At 42.2% G+C, this 16,286-nt stretch overlaps 1 protein-coding gene across 1 annotated transcript in view; it reads right to left on the bottom strand.

Moving 5' to 3' along the window:
- The window catches only part of NT5DC1 (5'-nucleotidase domain containing 1), a 186,531-nt gene that overhangs the window by 39,789 nt on the left and 130,456 nt on the right, over positions 1–16,286 (bottom strand). Inside the window, exons 7-8 of the mRNA XM_060238371.1 lie at positions 12,117–12,291; positions 6,713–6,810 (exon numbers count right to left, since the gene is read on the bottom strand). Of these exons, the coding sequence (XP_060094354.1) occupies positions 6,713–6,810; positions 12,117–12,291 (273 nt within the window). The remainder of the gene's footprint in view (positions 1–6,712; positions 6,811–12,116; positions 12,292–16,286) is intronic.

The raw sequence follows: 16,286 nt of genomic DNA, 5'->3' as shown, positions 1-16,286 counted from the left end.
ATTTTGGGCTGTATCAACAAATATAGTGTCCAGATCACGTGAAGTGATGGTATTGCTTTACTCTGCTCTGGTAAGACTTCACCTGGAGTATTGTGTTCAGCTTTGGGCACCACATTTTAAGAAGGATATAGACAGGCTGGAATGTGTCTAGAGGAGGGCAATGAAGATGGTTAGGGATCTGGGGACCAAGTCCTATGAGGAAATATTGAGGGAGCTGGGTATGTTTAGCCTGAAGAGGAGGTAGCTGAGAGGTGATATGATCATCGTCTTCAAATACTTGAAGAGCTGTCATAGAGAGGATGGTGTGGAATTGTTTTCTTTGGCCCCAGAAGGTAGGACCAGAACCAATGGGTTGAAATTAAATCAAAAGAGTTTACAGCTCAACATTAGGAAGAACGTCCTGAGCGTTAGAGCAGTTCCTCAGTTGAACAGGCTTCCTCAGAAAGTGGTGGGCTCTCCTTCCTTGAAATCTTTTAAACAGAGGCTAGATTGCCCATCTGACAGCAATGAAAATCCTGTGAATTTAGGGGGAGGTATTTGTGAGTTTCCTGCATTGTGCAGGGGGTTGGACTAGATGACCCTGGAGGTCCCTTCCAACTCTATGATTCTATGACCATATCAGATAGTGATCTGACATAAGAACATAAGAGAAGCCATGTCGGATCAGGCCAATGGCCCATTCAGTTCAACACTCTGTCACACAGTGGCCAAAAAACCCCCAGGTGCCATCAGGAGGTCCGCTAGTGGGGCCAGGGCACTAGAAGCCCTCCCACTGTTGCCCTCCCCCAGCACCGGCAGAAGTCAAAGAGCCCACAGACCACCAGTTTCTAGCATATACCTTCTCATGTGTTTGGCTCATAGTCACCTTGATCAGTTCTATGGTAGCCATAGTAACAATGAAAACCTAAACTAGTCAAATAGAGTTTTGATATGAATGTTGACCTCCCCCCAATCCCATCAACTAACACCAAATCCAAAATCACCTGATCTGGCTGGAGACTTTCATGGGTAGTACGCTGGTAGAATGCCTAATGTTTCTGAACCCAAGGAACATACAATTGATACTGGCCAGAGGTTGAACCTGCAGAAGAAAGAAGTGGGGATAGCACACTTCAGGTTTGTATTTACATCAGAACCAAGTGCAAGATTACATGCCTTCAATCGGCATCTTAATGTTTTAACACCTTGAATTTTGTTGTTGTTGTTGCTCAGTCGAGTCCGACTCTTTGCGACCCCATGTACAAAGTCATGCCAGGTCCTCCTTTCTTCCACCATCCTCTGAAGTCTGCTCAAATTCTTGTTTGTTACATCAGTAACGCTGTCCAGCCATCTCATCTTTTGCCGTCCCCTTCTTCTTTTGCCTTCTGTCTTTTCCAGCATCAGGATCTTCTCCAGTGAGTGATCCCTTCTCATTTGGTAGCCAAAGTAACTGAGCTTCAGCTTCAGCATCTGCCCTTCCAGGGAACAGTCTGGGTTGATTTCCCTTAGGACTGACTGATTTGATCTTCTTGCAGTCCAAGGAACTCTCAAGATTCTTCTCCAGCACCACATCTCAAAAGCATCTATTCTTCTGCGCTCGGCCTTCCTTATGGTCCAGCTCTCACAGCCATACGTTACTACTGGGAATACCATCGCTTTGACTATGTGGACTTTTGTTGGCAGGGTGATGTCTCTACTTTTTAATATACTGCCCAGGTTCGGCATAGCTGTCCTCCCAAGGAGCAAATGTCTTTTAATTTCATGGCTACAGTCACCATCTGCAGTGATCTTTGATCCCAGAAATGTGAGGTCTGTCACTTCTTCCATGTCTTCCCCTTCTATTTGCCAAGGTGTGATGGGGCCGGATGCCATGATCTTAGAGCGTTTTCGCACTGACCTTAATCGGCAGCGACGTCCCTCTTCACCGCGCAGGATCTGTGCGGATTTCGCACCAATTGCCGCGGAGCACCCGGAAGAGCCGCAAAGTCCCGCGGCTTTTGCGGCACAAATGGAAACCGCCAAAAACCAGTTTCCATTTGCGCTGCAAAAGCCGCAGGACTTTGCGGCTCTTCCAGGTGCTCCGCAGCAATTGGTGCGAAATCCACGCAGATCCTGCGCGGTGAAGAGGGATGTCGCTGCCGATTAAGGTCAGTGCGAAAACGCCCTTAGTTTTTTTTGAAGTTGAGTTTCAAGCCTACTTTTGTGCTCTCCTCTTTCACCCTCAACAAGAGGTTCTTTAGGTCCTCACTTCCTGCAATTTGTTGACATAATGTGTGCATCACTTTAACAGCATCATCTTTTAGGACTTTGATAGCTCAACTGGGATACCATCATCTCTGCTCGCTTTGTTGTTAGTGATGCTTTCTAAGGCCCATTTGATTTCACACTCCAGAATGTCTGGCTCAAGGTCAGCAATTTCACTGTCATGGTCGTCAAGTACATTGAGATCCTTCTTGTATAATTCTTCTGTGTATTCTTGCCACCTCTTCCTGATCTCTTCTGCTTCTGTTAGGTCCCTACTATTTTTGTTTTTTATCATGGCCATCTTTGCATGAAACGTTCCCTTGATTTCTCCAATTTTCTTGAAGAGATCTCTTGTCCTTCCCATTCTGTTACTTTCCTCTATTGCTTTGCATTGTTCCTTCAGGAAGGTCTCCTTATCTCTCCTTGCTGTTCTCTGAAAATCTGCATTCAGTTGGGTGAATTTTCCTTTTCACCTTTGCCTTTCGCTTTCACTTTCCTTCTTTCCTCAACTGTTTGTAAAGTCTCATCAGACAGCCACTTTGCTTTCTTGCATTTCTTTTTCTTTGGGATGGTGCTGATTGCTGCCTTCTGTAGAATGTCACAAACCTCCGTCCATAGTTCTTCAGGCACTCTATCAACTCTAGTTCCTTAAACCTATTCTTCACCTCCACTGTATATTCATAAGGGATGTGATCAAGGTCAAACCTGAATGGCCTAATGGCTTCTCCAGTTTTCTTCAGTTTAAGCCTGAATTTTGCAATGAGTAGCTCATGATCTGAGCCGCAGTCAGCTCCAGATCTTGTTTTTGCTGACTGTAAGGAGCTTCTCCATCTTTGACTGCAGAGTATATAATCAATCTGATTTCTGTGTTGCCCATCAGGCGATGTCCATGTGTAGAGTAGGCTTTTAGGTTGTTGGAAGAGGATGTTTGCTATGACCAGCTTATTCTCTTGACAAAACTTCATTTTGTTCTCCAAGGCCAAACTTGTCCGGTTACCTTTTGACTTCCCACTTTGGCATTCCAGTCCCCTATGATGAGGAGGACATCTTTTTTTGGTGTTAATTCTAGGTGTTGTAGATCTTCATAGAACTGGTTCACTTCAGCCTCTTCTGCATCAGTGGTTGGGGCATAGACTTGGATTACTGTGATATTGAATGGTTTGCCTTGGATACGGACCGAGATCATTCTGTCATTTTTGAGATTGTATCCCATTACTGCCTTCCTCACTCTCTTGTTAACTATAAAGGCCACACCATTTCTTCTATGGGACTCTTGGCCACAATAATAGATGTAGTGATCCTCTGAGTTAAATTCACCCATTCCCATCCATTTTAGTTTGCTGATTCTCAAGATGTTGATGTTCAGTCTTGCCATCTCTTGTTTGACAACATCCAGCTTACCTTTATTCACAGATCTTACATTCTACATTCCAATGCAGTATTGTTCTTTGAAGCATCGGACTGTTCTTTCACCATCAGACACATCCACAGCTGAGCGTCTTTTTGGCTTTGGCCCAGCCACTTCACTCTTTCTGTGGTTACTTGGACTTGCCCTCCTCTCTTCCCCAGTAGCATATTGGGCACCTTCTAATGAGGGACTCATCTTCCAGCGCCATATCTTTAAGCCTTTTGTTACTGTCCATGGGGTTTTCTTGGCAAGGATACTGGAGTGGGTTGCCATTTCCTTCTCCAGTGGATCGCATTTTGTCTGGGTTCTCAGCTGTGGCCTGTCCATCTTGGGTAAGGACAAACAGATTCATACAAGATAACTATATTGTCTGCAAGGTACAATATTCTGGGTGTCTTTATTTCTTATTTATGTACTAAGGACTTTAAGTATAGTATTATTTTTTAACAGTTTAAAATTATATTTTGTTGACATTATATAAGAACTTTGGCCTTTTTTGGGGGGGGGGGAAGGCAAAAGCAACAAATTCTAATAATAACTATGACCCTTCTGGATTGCAGCCATTGTCATATTTACTAAAAATCTACAATGCCATGTGTAGTTCTGAAGTTTACAGGAGAAATCTGCTATGATAGAGCTAACAATCGTTTGTGAGCAATTATACTGCTCTGTCTTCACAAACAAAGAAAACTCTGTTCATTCATAGCTGAGGGATATTACCCAGGCAGTACTGCTGTCACTGTTTGATAACTTTCAGTGTCTGACAGCCAGAAAAAACAGATGCATTGTTTACTTCCTCTCATATTCACTTCCTGATCCACAGGTGGGCTGAAAGTAGCATCGCTTGGGATTGCTTTGGGGACTCTGAAAACAGTCACTGTAACCATAACGATCCAGTTAAATTTCAGTAATTCTTTTATATAGATCAGGCTAGCAAAAACTGTGAGTCAATAAGTGGTGCTACTGCCTGCTTGGGGCTATACAAAGAAGCAGTAACCAAGCACCAGGCAGGCAACAATAGACCTGGTGGCAGATGGCTTCCTGGTCACAAGTTACACCAGAATTTACCCATATTCTACTGTCAAAGGGGAAAATATTGTTTTGATCTGTCCTGAATGCTTTGGAGACCGCCTGCTCTCAAAAACTCAAGGGCATGAATGAATAAAAAGCAGCTAGTTGTATCATAGTGATGTCTTCAGTTTCAAACTAGAGACATTTTTTCATGCTCATGCGAGATTGTGGTTTTTGGTTTACCTATCGTTTTATGATAACTATTAAAATTATTAGAAGAGATATTTTGTGGGATAGAGAGTAAAGGAAAAGTTTCTTTGGTAAACTGTAAAAGAAATATATAGCTAGCTGAAGATAACCAGAAGCCCATATAAAATATGTCTCAGCTTAGTAGATATGTAGAATAGCTTATCCTTTCTATAATAAAAGCCCTATGGTGAGGCTGAATCTGGGTCTCTCATTGGCTTAGGGTGCACTCCATAAACCACTGGCTCATCACACGTCAGTCACCACCTTTGGGCTCCCATTGGCTGACTGCCCACTGCCAGATCCAGGACAGACGAGGATTGGGCTACTGGGAAAGCTACTAGGCAGTAGCTGTTGCTAGGCAATTGACAGAAGCTGCAAACAAAAGGAATGCTGAGCTTCAGCGTCTGTGTGACTGTCATAATGCACCCACCTCTGTTATTCTTTTGACTGGCATGGCCTAACTAGGCCTGGTTGTTTGCTCCTGCTCAGCAGCAGCCCCTCATGACAGCCAGTTGCCAACTACAGCTTCAGAAATTCCTAGAGATTTGGGGGGTGGAAAGGGTGGAGTTGAGGAGGGGTGGGACCTCAGACAGGGGCAACGCTATAGGCTCTACCCTCCAAACTAGCCATTTTCTCCTGAGGACCTACTATTGCCAATCTTCAGGTTAGAGCTGGAAATCACTCTCCAGATGGCAGAGATCAGTTATTCTGAAGGTGGGGGAGGAGTGAATGACTTCACTTGGGTGGGTGAGAAGACAGAAAGGGTGGGGGAGGGCACTCGCCCATAGCCTCTTTCTAGAGTCCATTGTATTTTTCTCCACAATGGACCTTATTCCTAGTATATTTATTTAGATACATACATTATGCCTTACCTTCCTCTCCAATGTAAAGGGCCCCGTGGCGAAGAGTGTTAAAGCTGCAGTACTGCAGTCCTAAGCTCTGTTCATTACCTGAGTTCGATCCCCAGTGGAAGCTGGGTTTTCAGGTAGCTGGCTCGAGGTTGACTCAGCCTTCCGAGGTCAGTAAAATGAGTACCCAGCTTGCTGGGGGGAAAGTGTAGATGACTGGGGAAGGCAATGGTAAACCACCCCGTAAAAAGTCTGCTGTGAAAACGTGAAAGCAACGTCACCGCAGAGTCAGAAACGACTGGTGCTTGCACAGGGGGCCCTTCCTTTCCCTCCTCTCCAATGGGGACCCCAAGTGGCTTACATTGTTCTCCTGTTCTCCATTTTATCCTTATGACAAACCTATGAGGCAGCTTAGGCTGAGAGTGTATGCCTAGTCGAAGGTCACCCAGTGAGCTTCCATGGCAAAGTGGAGAACTGAACCTTAATCTCTCAGATCCTAATCTGTCACTCTGACTACTACACACTGTGGCTCTTATTTCATGTGAAAAAAGCCCTCACTCACTGTCTACCAGCTATATGTAGCTCTGCCCACTGTACCTGCTTCTTCATCTGATGAAGTGTGCTTGGAGCACACAAAAGCTAATGTTCTGAATAAAACTTTGTTGGTCTTAAAGGTGAACTTGACTCCTACTTTGTTCCACATTATACCAACATTCTGCGAACAAAATCTATACCAAATGAAGGCATAAGTTCCCTGTTTGAAGATGTCGCAGATTCATATGCAGTAATAAAAGCATCATTACTTTTTAAATGTCTATGCTGCATCCTTTCATAATTGATTTCCTAGAAAATTGCCTGTACCTAACAAAAACCCTTATCACTTTCCTTGACACAGACCTCCATCTTTATTGCCTCTAAAAAAATGTTTGTCCTCATTTCTTACAATTCCTTGAAAACTTTATTATTAGCTTACCAAGTGTCCAGAAAGGTCTCTGATTTGGTGGCTGAGAGAAGAAACCAGGTTTCAGGGCATTTGTGATCACAATGTCAAAAAGCTCTGCAAAGTCATTCCTGCAACAGTTAAAAACACAAACACACACAATTGAAAGACATTTTCATGAGCTGTATAGGTATTTCCCCTGGCCTGAAGTACAAATAACATTTATTTTATTTTCAAGGGGTAAAGTGCATCTAGAATTGTGAAAAAATTGTCTAAGTACTGTGATTCAACTACAGGCCATCTGTCTGTGGACATTTCTCAAACTGGATGGGGAACGGGTTGCATAAATGGCATTTTCCATGGGAATGCCAACTCCAATCCAACTGCTAAAATCCTTCAAATCAACTGTTTGTGAGTAGGGAATTGGATTTAGCTGTGTCACCTCCCCACTCTCCTCTCTTCTTGCTGAACAGCTGATTATATTAGTGCATACCCTGCCTTGGGTTAGAGCAGGGATCCCCAATGTGGTGCCCACCAACACCTTTGCTGATGCCTGCCAAATATTTTTAGAAAGTAAATGGGAACAGATGGGGCTTTCCCCTAGCAAAGCTTCTGATAGGTGATTGGAGATCTGTACATTTTTAAAAAAAAACATTGCTTTGGCAGAAGCTGTTGCCACAACACAAGAATCTTCACAGTGTGGCTGAAGGTAAGCAGCTATTTTGTGACTGTGCCCATCAGAATTCCAGCAGTGCCTGCAAACTCAAAAAGGTTGGGGACCCCTGGCCTAGAGGAAGTTCCTGCAGCCCAAGGAGCCTTCCTTCCACTTGAGTGGCTTTTCCTTTACTTAAGGTGGAGGAAGGCTTTAGACTTTGCTTATTGGACTGGTAGGATACAAGACACATCTTTCAGATTGTCGAATGATGGCCAAGGAATGCAGCTGAAAGACCAGTTAAACAAGATCAGAAAAACTAGAGCAGGGGTGTCAAACTCATTTTTTAGGAGGGCCAAATCTGACATAAATGGGACTTTATGGGGCCGAGCCATGCGTGTCCTAAAATGTAATGCCGGATAGCGAAGACATAGACTTTATAAAGGATACAGGCAAACACAATTAAAGATATGATTTTGAACTTGGAATACAAACATGCTTAAAACTCTTGCAATATTTTGCTTAAAGTGGAAAGGTAGGGTAATAGTGGGATTTTGCAATGCAATTTTAAAAATACAACATCAAGAAAAAGCACAAGGATCACAGAGCAGAAAACTAAAAACATAAAATGCTCTCAGCCTGGGAAAACATGAAATGGAAAGGCATTTCAAGCTTCTTCCCCCTCCTGTCCGGTATACTCAGACTAGCAATGGCTCCCCAATGTAATACCCCACTTTGGCTGTGAGTTTCAAGTTAGAATATTCACTAGGTACTAGTTCTTATGTCCACTGAGAAAAGACAAAGCTGGCTGAAAGCATCAGCACTTGATTTTTAAGGACACAACTCCAGGAAGCTTCAGCTGGCCATAGGAAACCTGTGAATTAAGCTCAGCTCCACTCCATTGAAACAAAGTTGAAAGAAAAACATGGAGTGGATTTTCCATTCCAATCTGCTCTGCCCATAGGCCTGAACAGGAAATTCATTCCACATTTTCTTTACAGCTTTGCTTTGTTTGCAGGGTGAGGACAGGAGAGGGGAGAAGAGAGCCCCGAGATGAGATATTTTGGCACTGGGTTAAAGGGGAAGGCCTGGGCATTAAATAAGAGGGGAAAGACAGTTTGCAGTATACTCTTGACTAAGGACGTATTTAAAAATCCAGGCTGGAAAGAGCTGCTAGCAATAAGTACAGACTTGACTTTCTAGACAAAGTAGACAAATGGCTTTTACAGTGGATCCACCATCAGAAATATCTGAAGTTCTAACAATCCCCAGGTCCCAGCGGGGGATCCCCCGTTTTTACAGGCTTCTCCCCGCCCCCAGCCAGCTGGCCGGCGGGGGAAGCCCCACCCCCCACAATCACCATGCAGTTTTAGAACTCCTGCAGGTCCGTTTTTAAAATATGTGCCTTTAAGGCTGAGCAGGAAACAGGAAGCCAGCCAGAACTGTGTTCCTGCTCAAAAACAGCCCACATTTGTATACATATACATTTGTCTACTTTTTTCTAATATTAGTTCACATGAATGTCTTTCAAAATTTTAGCAGCCATTGTAGTTTTCTGACAGGAAAATATTTATATAATTTGCGGATGAAGAATCAGGCTTGGCCAGTTAGTTTCAGCTAGAAAGCCAATATATGGTACACTTAGAGACTAGTAACCCAACCTGAAAAACAGACGAAATGCTGAAGTGAGCAAACAGCTGACAATTCTATCTGAATAATATGAGAGCAAACAGTAGCATTTATACTCCTTGGGCACTTTCCAGGGAAAGCTATGTTCAATTAAATCTCACACTGAAATAAATGGCGCTTTAAACACTCGATTTCAATGGGACATAGACATGTTTCAGATTCTCTGGCTTGCATCCAGTGGTAAATTAGGCATGCTTAAAGCCCACTGATTTCAATCTGTTCATCAGATTGCAAACATTCTATGCATGTTTATTAAAACGTGTTTTAAGAATTTAAAGCAACGCTTGCTGTAAATTATAGCAGACAAATATTATCTTATTGTACTGCATGGAGAGTTTATAAAAAGTACCATTTTTTATATAAAACTCATTTTATATAAAAAAAAAACCTTTGGAAAGGCCATATTTTCCACAGCAATATCTCAAGACAAATGTTTATTATTGATAAAGTTGTGTAATATTCTGTTTAAAAAGTCGATATCCTAGACTTTCATTCCAAATGCAATTGGACATATGTTTTAAATGGGTAAATGTGCATGTTGGCTAAGGGAATGTATGTGGAAAGCCATTGCAAAGAGTGCATAAATGTTCTTAATGGTTTCATTGTGGTTAAACTCTGCATTTCTTTTGCTTTCTACATATGTCCATGGCAATTTTCTTAAGAAGAATGACAGAACTGCTTGAGACGCATGATCAAGTGCAAAGGGAGAGGGAAGGCATCTGGAAGATATTTAGGAGGTACCAGTGTTCTGAGTACAGCAATTCAAGAAGAAGAAAAGGAAACAAGTTCTATGTAGATCAACTGACTGTATGAAAGGCACACACAAAGAATGTACTGAGCTTCCCTTTCCCCTCATCATTCCACAATTGGACCTTTTTTAGCTGAATCAACTCAGTTTAATCTGTTTATTTAACTGAAATTTACAATGAAAGAGAGCAAAGCACATCAATGTACCAGGTATTACAAAATGAAATTCTTATTCATGGAACAGGCAGCCTGAATTACTGTACTCACTTACTAGAAGTAGGGCCCCATAAAACTAAAGATAGCCTTGATCTGGATGGCCCAGACTAGCCCAGTTTAGTTAGATCTTGGAAGTTAAGCAGGGTCACTAAGCAGAGGCAGGCAATGGCAAACCACCTCTGTATGCCTCTAGCCTTGAAAATCCCATGGGGTCAACATAAATTGGCTATGCCTTGATAGTATTTTCCACCACCAAAGATACATAGGATTATCTTTCATAATAATTTCTATCTTTATGATTTATAAATTCATAAAGTGCACTAACATTTGAGAATTAAGTCACAAGCATAATCCCAGTATCAAGCCATTTTTCTCATGCATTTTGTTGGGGGAAAGAAGTTTGACATGTGTAGCTCAAATCTGCATATTTTGTTTGAGATTTCTAAATGTTGGGGGTTTGGGCTTGTGTGCATGCCTTCAGTATTTATAGTTATGTGCGAGTGCTACTGACAAATTGCATAATTCTACCAGGGTGCACACTATGACTAGCAGAATTATTTTTTTCGTTTCATTAGTCCATATTTCCATTGCCTCAAGAAAGCATATATTCTGGGCAAGGATGCGTTGCAACACCAAAACAATACAAGAACGAAAGAACAAAGATTGCCTTTGATGCATTAGTGCATCCAGTCTACCATTTAGTTTGGAGCAGCAGCCAGACTTCTGGAACTCTTACACAAGGTCTGTCTCTTTTCTCTCAGCATATATGACTCACATACATGCTTCCACTGAACATGAAGGATCTGTTTTGCCATCCTGGTTAGTAAATCTATGCTCTCTGATCTTTTCTCAGCATTTTAATGTCACTTAAGCTAGTGCTCATTAGCCACATTTGTTGTAATGACTTCCATACCTTAATTATACCTTAATTAACATTAATTGAGAAGTATTCATCTTGAACCTACTACCCATCAATTTCATTGGCTGACTACAAATTATTATATTGGAAATTATTTCAGGGGTGGCCAACGGTAGCTCTCCAGATGTTTTTTGCCTACAACTCCCATCAGCCCCAGCCATTGGCCATGCTGGCTGGGGCTAATGGGAGTTGTAGGCAAAAAACATCTGGAGAACTACCACTGGCCACTCCTACTGTATTTACTCTTTAAATCCAGTTCACAATTTTACTAATCTCTATTATAACTTCATTCTTTTTTCTCCTCACAGCTAAAAATGTCATTCTTCTTTGCTTTTTCTCATTGGAAATGTACTTCAGACTCATATTCATCAGGTTTTTCTTTTATGTACTTTTTCAAGGTCCCCACAGCAAATGAAAATTAGCTATAACAGAGACAAAGAAGGAAATGTCTGGCTAGTCTGTCCTTCTGGCAAGGAGTTCATGCTGCTTTAGGGCAGAGAGGGAGGGATTTTATGTGTATATGTGAATCTGTTATGTATACATTCTTCTCACTGGGAACACAGGACAACTGCTTCAAATGCTGCCTACAGAGAAAGCTGGTGGTATTCCAGAAAAATGGATTACATGTAACTACCCAGGTTGAGAAGCAGGATCAAGAGGCTTGTAGCACCTTTTACTCACTATGGGTGGTATGATAACTGCCACCATTCTCAGAAGGAAACTGATCTCCCTCCAGTTATCCACAAGCTAGTTGTGTCAAGACTAGATTAACATAATGTGCTCTACATACAGACTGTTGACTGTATAACAAAGTTGATGATGAAGAAGAATTATTTTATACCCCGTCCTTCTCTCTGATGATGATCAGGACTGCTTCTGGAAACTTCCATGCCTTTATTATTGAGTGAAAAGCAGCAGGGGACATGATCTTGATACAAAATGGTCCATGTGATAAGACTCAAATACGTCCCTGAAGTGCTGCTCTTGATACACTATACAGTATACTGTAGCTGAATTTCAGATAAAAAATTAAATTTGGGAGAATCTTCATATATTACATTTTAAGACACAAGAACACATGCCCTTCTAAAATTACTAAGGAGAAAGTTCTCAGACAACCATTTTCTTGCAGTTGCTGTTTGAATGATATAGTCTAAAATACTATATCATTCTAAATACTATATCATAATGAACTAAAATAGTATTCCACTTACCCTAAGATGTGCTCACATAAAAGTCTGCAGTAGTCACTGTGAGAGCTGGTAATTAATAGGAGAATCTTCCCACTGTCCTTCAGTTTTCTTAGCCACTTTTTAACAGACTCAGAACAACTTTGTATATATTTATCTGGATTTCTTTTCAGTTCTGGAAAGTATGTTCCACAGTTTTCTGAGAAATGAAAATAACATTATGTAGAATATGGCCCATGCGTGTACCCATGTATGAACCTATTTGCCTTTGTGATATGACTCTTAGAAACTGTCTCCAGGGCAGTAAAAGGCCCCAAACTGCTTTTCATAGTGTAGAGCAGGGGTCCTCAACCTACGGCCCGCGGGCCAGATGTGGCCCGCTGAGGACGTTTATGCGGCCCGCCGGGTTATGGCAAAATCAGACCGGAAGTGACGTTCGACCTAAACTTGCGTTAGCAACGCACACTTCCGGCACTGGGCTGAGGCGGCGGAGACAGAGTGTGAGGTGATACCGAGGTGAGGTGAGTTCCCAGGCCAGGGTGTGTGGTGTGGGGAAGGGAGAGAGATGCAGAAGACGGAGAACTGACGGCCCGCGGCCTTGTACAGTAACGGCAGTCCGGCCCTCCAACAGTCTGAGGGACAGTGAACTGGCCCCCTATTTAAAAAGGTTGAGGACCCCTGGTGTAGAGAATTTTAGAAAAAAAGTTTATGGGGTGCTGTAGGAGTAGATGTTGAAAAGCAAGCTGCCAGAAAAATTCTGTTGGTTACATATACATGTACGTACAAGTAATCTTACTGATGAAAAATATGTTCAAAAAGTATATGCATAGTTTGATTTGGTAATAATCAGTCAATCAGAAACCACAAGCATAACATATAAAGAAGCTCAGTCTCACTGACAAGGGCATCAAAATCATGAGCATATATCTCTGTGTGACTTACAAAGCTGAAAGTAGATACATCATTCATTTACTTACTTCATTTATACCTCACCTTTCTCCCTACTGAAAACCAAAAGTGGCTACATCATTCTCCTCTTTGGTATAGTGGTTAAGAGTACAGACTCTAATCTGGGAGAACCAAGTTTGAGTCCCCATTCCTACACATGCAGCTGCTGTTGTGACCTTCAGCCAGTCACATGTTATCTTAGAGCTGCTCTTGCAAAAGCAGTTCTTGAAAGAGCTCTCTCAACCCTACCTACCTCACAAGATCTCAGTTGTGGGGAGGGGAAGGGAAAGGAGACTGTAAACTGTTCTGAGATTCTGAGTGAGGGGTGGGATATAAATTCAGTTTCCTCCTCCTCTTCTTATCTTTCACATTTTATCCTCACAACCATCCACTGAGGTAGTTTAGGTTGAGAGGGTGTGACTGGCCCAAGGTCACTGAGCAAGCTTCCATGGCAGAGAGGACTCAAACCTGAGTCTACCAGGTCCTAGTCCAGCATTCTAACCATTGTAGTACCATGCTGGGTCTTAGAATGTTAAAAGGTGCAATCCTTAGCAGGTTTGTTCACAGGTAAGTCCTATTTAATTCAATTCATCTTACTCGGAGGAAAGTATTCTTACAATTGCAGCCATACAGTTAGCTCAATGACTAAAAATTTCTGAAAGGGGGACATTTCTACATTCCTTCCTTTAAAAATGGGCAAAAATGTCTCTTTTCTCACCAAAACAGCTAAGACACTTCTGTACTATCCTATAAACTCAAAAATAGTCAATATTCAGTCCAAGACACCAGACACAAGGAGAATTTAGTAATATATCTCCATTAAGAAGGAAGACATAGTATAAATCTCAAAGTAGGTGAAGTGCTTCTGCACAAATCAGGAAACTGAAAACTGGTACACATAGGCTGGAAAACTGGGCTAAAACCAATAAAATGAATTTTAACAGGGATAAATGTAAAGTTATGCATTTAGGTAGGAAAAATCCAATGCATGGTTATAAGATGGGAGAGACTTGTTTTAGCAGTAGTATGTGAAAAAAGGATCTAGGGGTCCATACACCGAACTTGAGTCAACAGTGTATCAACAAGTATAATGTCCAGATTACGTGAAGTGATGGTATCGCTTTACTCTGCTCTGGTAAGACCTCACCTGGAGTATTGTGTTTAGTTTTGGGGACCACATTTTAAGAAGGATACAGACAAGCTGGATGGGTCCAGAGGAGGGTGATGAAGATGGTGAGGGGTCTGGAGACCAAGTCCTATGAAGAAAGGTTGAAAGAGCTGGGGATGTTTAGCCTGGAGAGGAGGCAGCTGAGAGATGATATTATCATCATCTTCAAGTACATAGAGGATGGCGTGGAATTGTTTTCTGTGGGCCCAGAAGGTAGGACCAGAACCAATGGGTTAAAATTAAATCAAAAGAGTTTCCGGCTCAACATTAACAAGAACTTCCTGGCCGTTAGAGCAGTTTCTCAGTGAAACAGGTTTCCTCAGGAGGTGGTGGGCTCTCCTTCCTTGGAGGTTTTTAAACAGAGGCTAGATGGTCATCTGTCAGCAATGAGCATCCTGTGAATTTAGGGGGCGGTATTTGTCAATTTTGTGCATGGGGTTGGACTAAATGACCCTGGAGGTCCCTTCCAACTCTATGATTCTAATATATGATAAACACTACCAGAGCTTGAAAAATGGCACATTTCTGTATCATACAGCCCAAACCTAGTGCGCGAACTTTAGCTCACAACAGAAGGTAGCACTTTATCATACAGCAAGCAAAACAACACATGATATGAAATGTTAGCTTGTGAGATTTTCACTGTCCTTTGAACACTTGAATCAGATTTGGGCAAGGGTTCTGTGTCAGCCAGGAATATGCATTATGCTTTCAGAAGGTAAGCAGAATTTCCTAGTGTTTCTACAAGCACTGCCCCCTCATGTTAAATACTTGTGGTCATCTCAGTAAACGATTTAACAAATCCTAGACATTACTTGTATGTGTGGAATGTGCACAGAGTTCTCCCTCAGTTCAAAACAACAACAACAATATCTAAATTTCTTAACTTCAGCTATTCTTGAGGCCATATGAAACTGCAGTATATGTAAGGGCATGGAAACAGACTCAGCAGGTGATCCAAGGCCAGCTGTTCCAAAGCAATGCTTGGATATAAGCCAATGTATATCAAGTTATTTCAATAGGAAAGGAAAGGTCCCCTGTGCAAGCACCAGTTGTTTCCAACTTTGGGGTGACGTTACTTTCACAACGTTTTCACGGCAGACTTTTTACAGGGTGGTTTTGCCATTGCCTTCTCCAGTCTTTTACACTTTCCCCCCAGCAAGCTGGGTACTCATTTTACTGACCTCGGAAGGATGGAAGGCTGAGTCAACCTTGGGCCGGCTACCTGAATCCAGTTTCCACCAGAATCAAACTCAGGTCGTGAGCAGAGAGTTCAGACCACAGTACAGCAGTACTGCTGCTTTACCACTCTGCACCATGGGCAGATAACTTAAATTGACATTTTAACTGACTACTGCATCTGGTATCCAGAATAATATTTGAAATATCTGGTGACTACTGCACAACAAAGGTATCTTCAGCAAATGGATGGAAAATAAAGTACTTTTATTAAGAATATAAGAAGAGCCCTGCTGGATCAGATCAGTGGACCATCTAGTCCAGCATTCTGTCTCACATAGTGGTCAACCAGTTCCACTGGAAGGCCAACAGGGCGTACAGGCTGAGACCTTCCCCTGGTTGCCTCCTGGCACTGGGATTCAGAGGTTGACTGCCTCTGAACGTGGAGATTCCCCTCAGTCACCATGGCTATTACTAGCCACTGATAGACCTATCCTCCATTAATTTACCGTATCCTCTTTTAAAGCTGTGGCCAACATTTCATCCTCTGGCAACGAATTCCACATTTTAATCACTCTTTGTGTAAGTAGTATTTCTTTTTGTCTGTCCTGAATTTATTTATCAGCTTCACTGAATGCCCCCAAATTCTAGTATTTTGGGAGAGGAAGAAAGTCAGCTCTCTTGACCCCATACATCTCTCCTATATAATAATTCCCTTAGCAGACTGGTCATAAATCAGATATTCTCTCATTGGCTGAGCTGCCTGTCACTGCTTCACAGAGGAGAGAAAGAAAGTTTGTCTTGATTGGCTGAGGGTTCCTCCCTCTCCTCCTCTTGAAGGGAAACAGCCAGAGACAACAGAGCGAATGGCATCCCATGGCAGCAGTGCAGATACAGAG

Source organism: Heteronotia binoei, chromosome 1 (assembly GCF_032191835.1).
Source record: "Heteronotia binoei isolate CCM8104 ecotype False Entrance Well chromosome 1, APGP_CSIRO_Hbin_v1, whole genome shotgun sequence".
Taxonomy (NCBI): Eukaryota; Metazoa; Chordata; class Lepidosauria; order Squamata; family Gekkonidae; genus Heteronotia; species Heteronotia binoei.
Note: the sequence above shows the minus strand (reverse complement) of the source record. Positions and strands in the feature narration are given on the sequence as shown.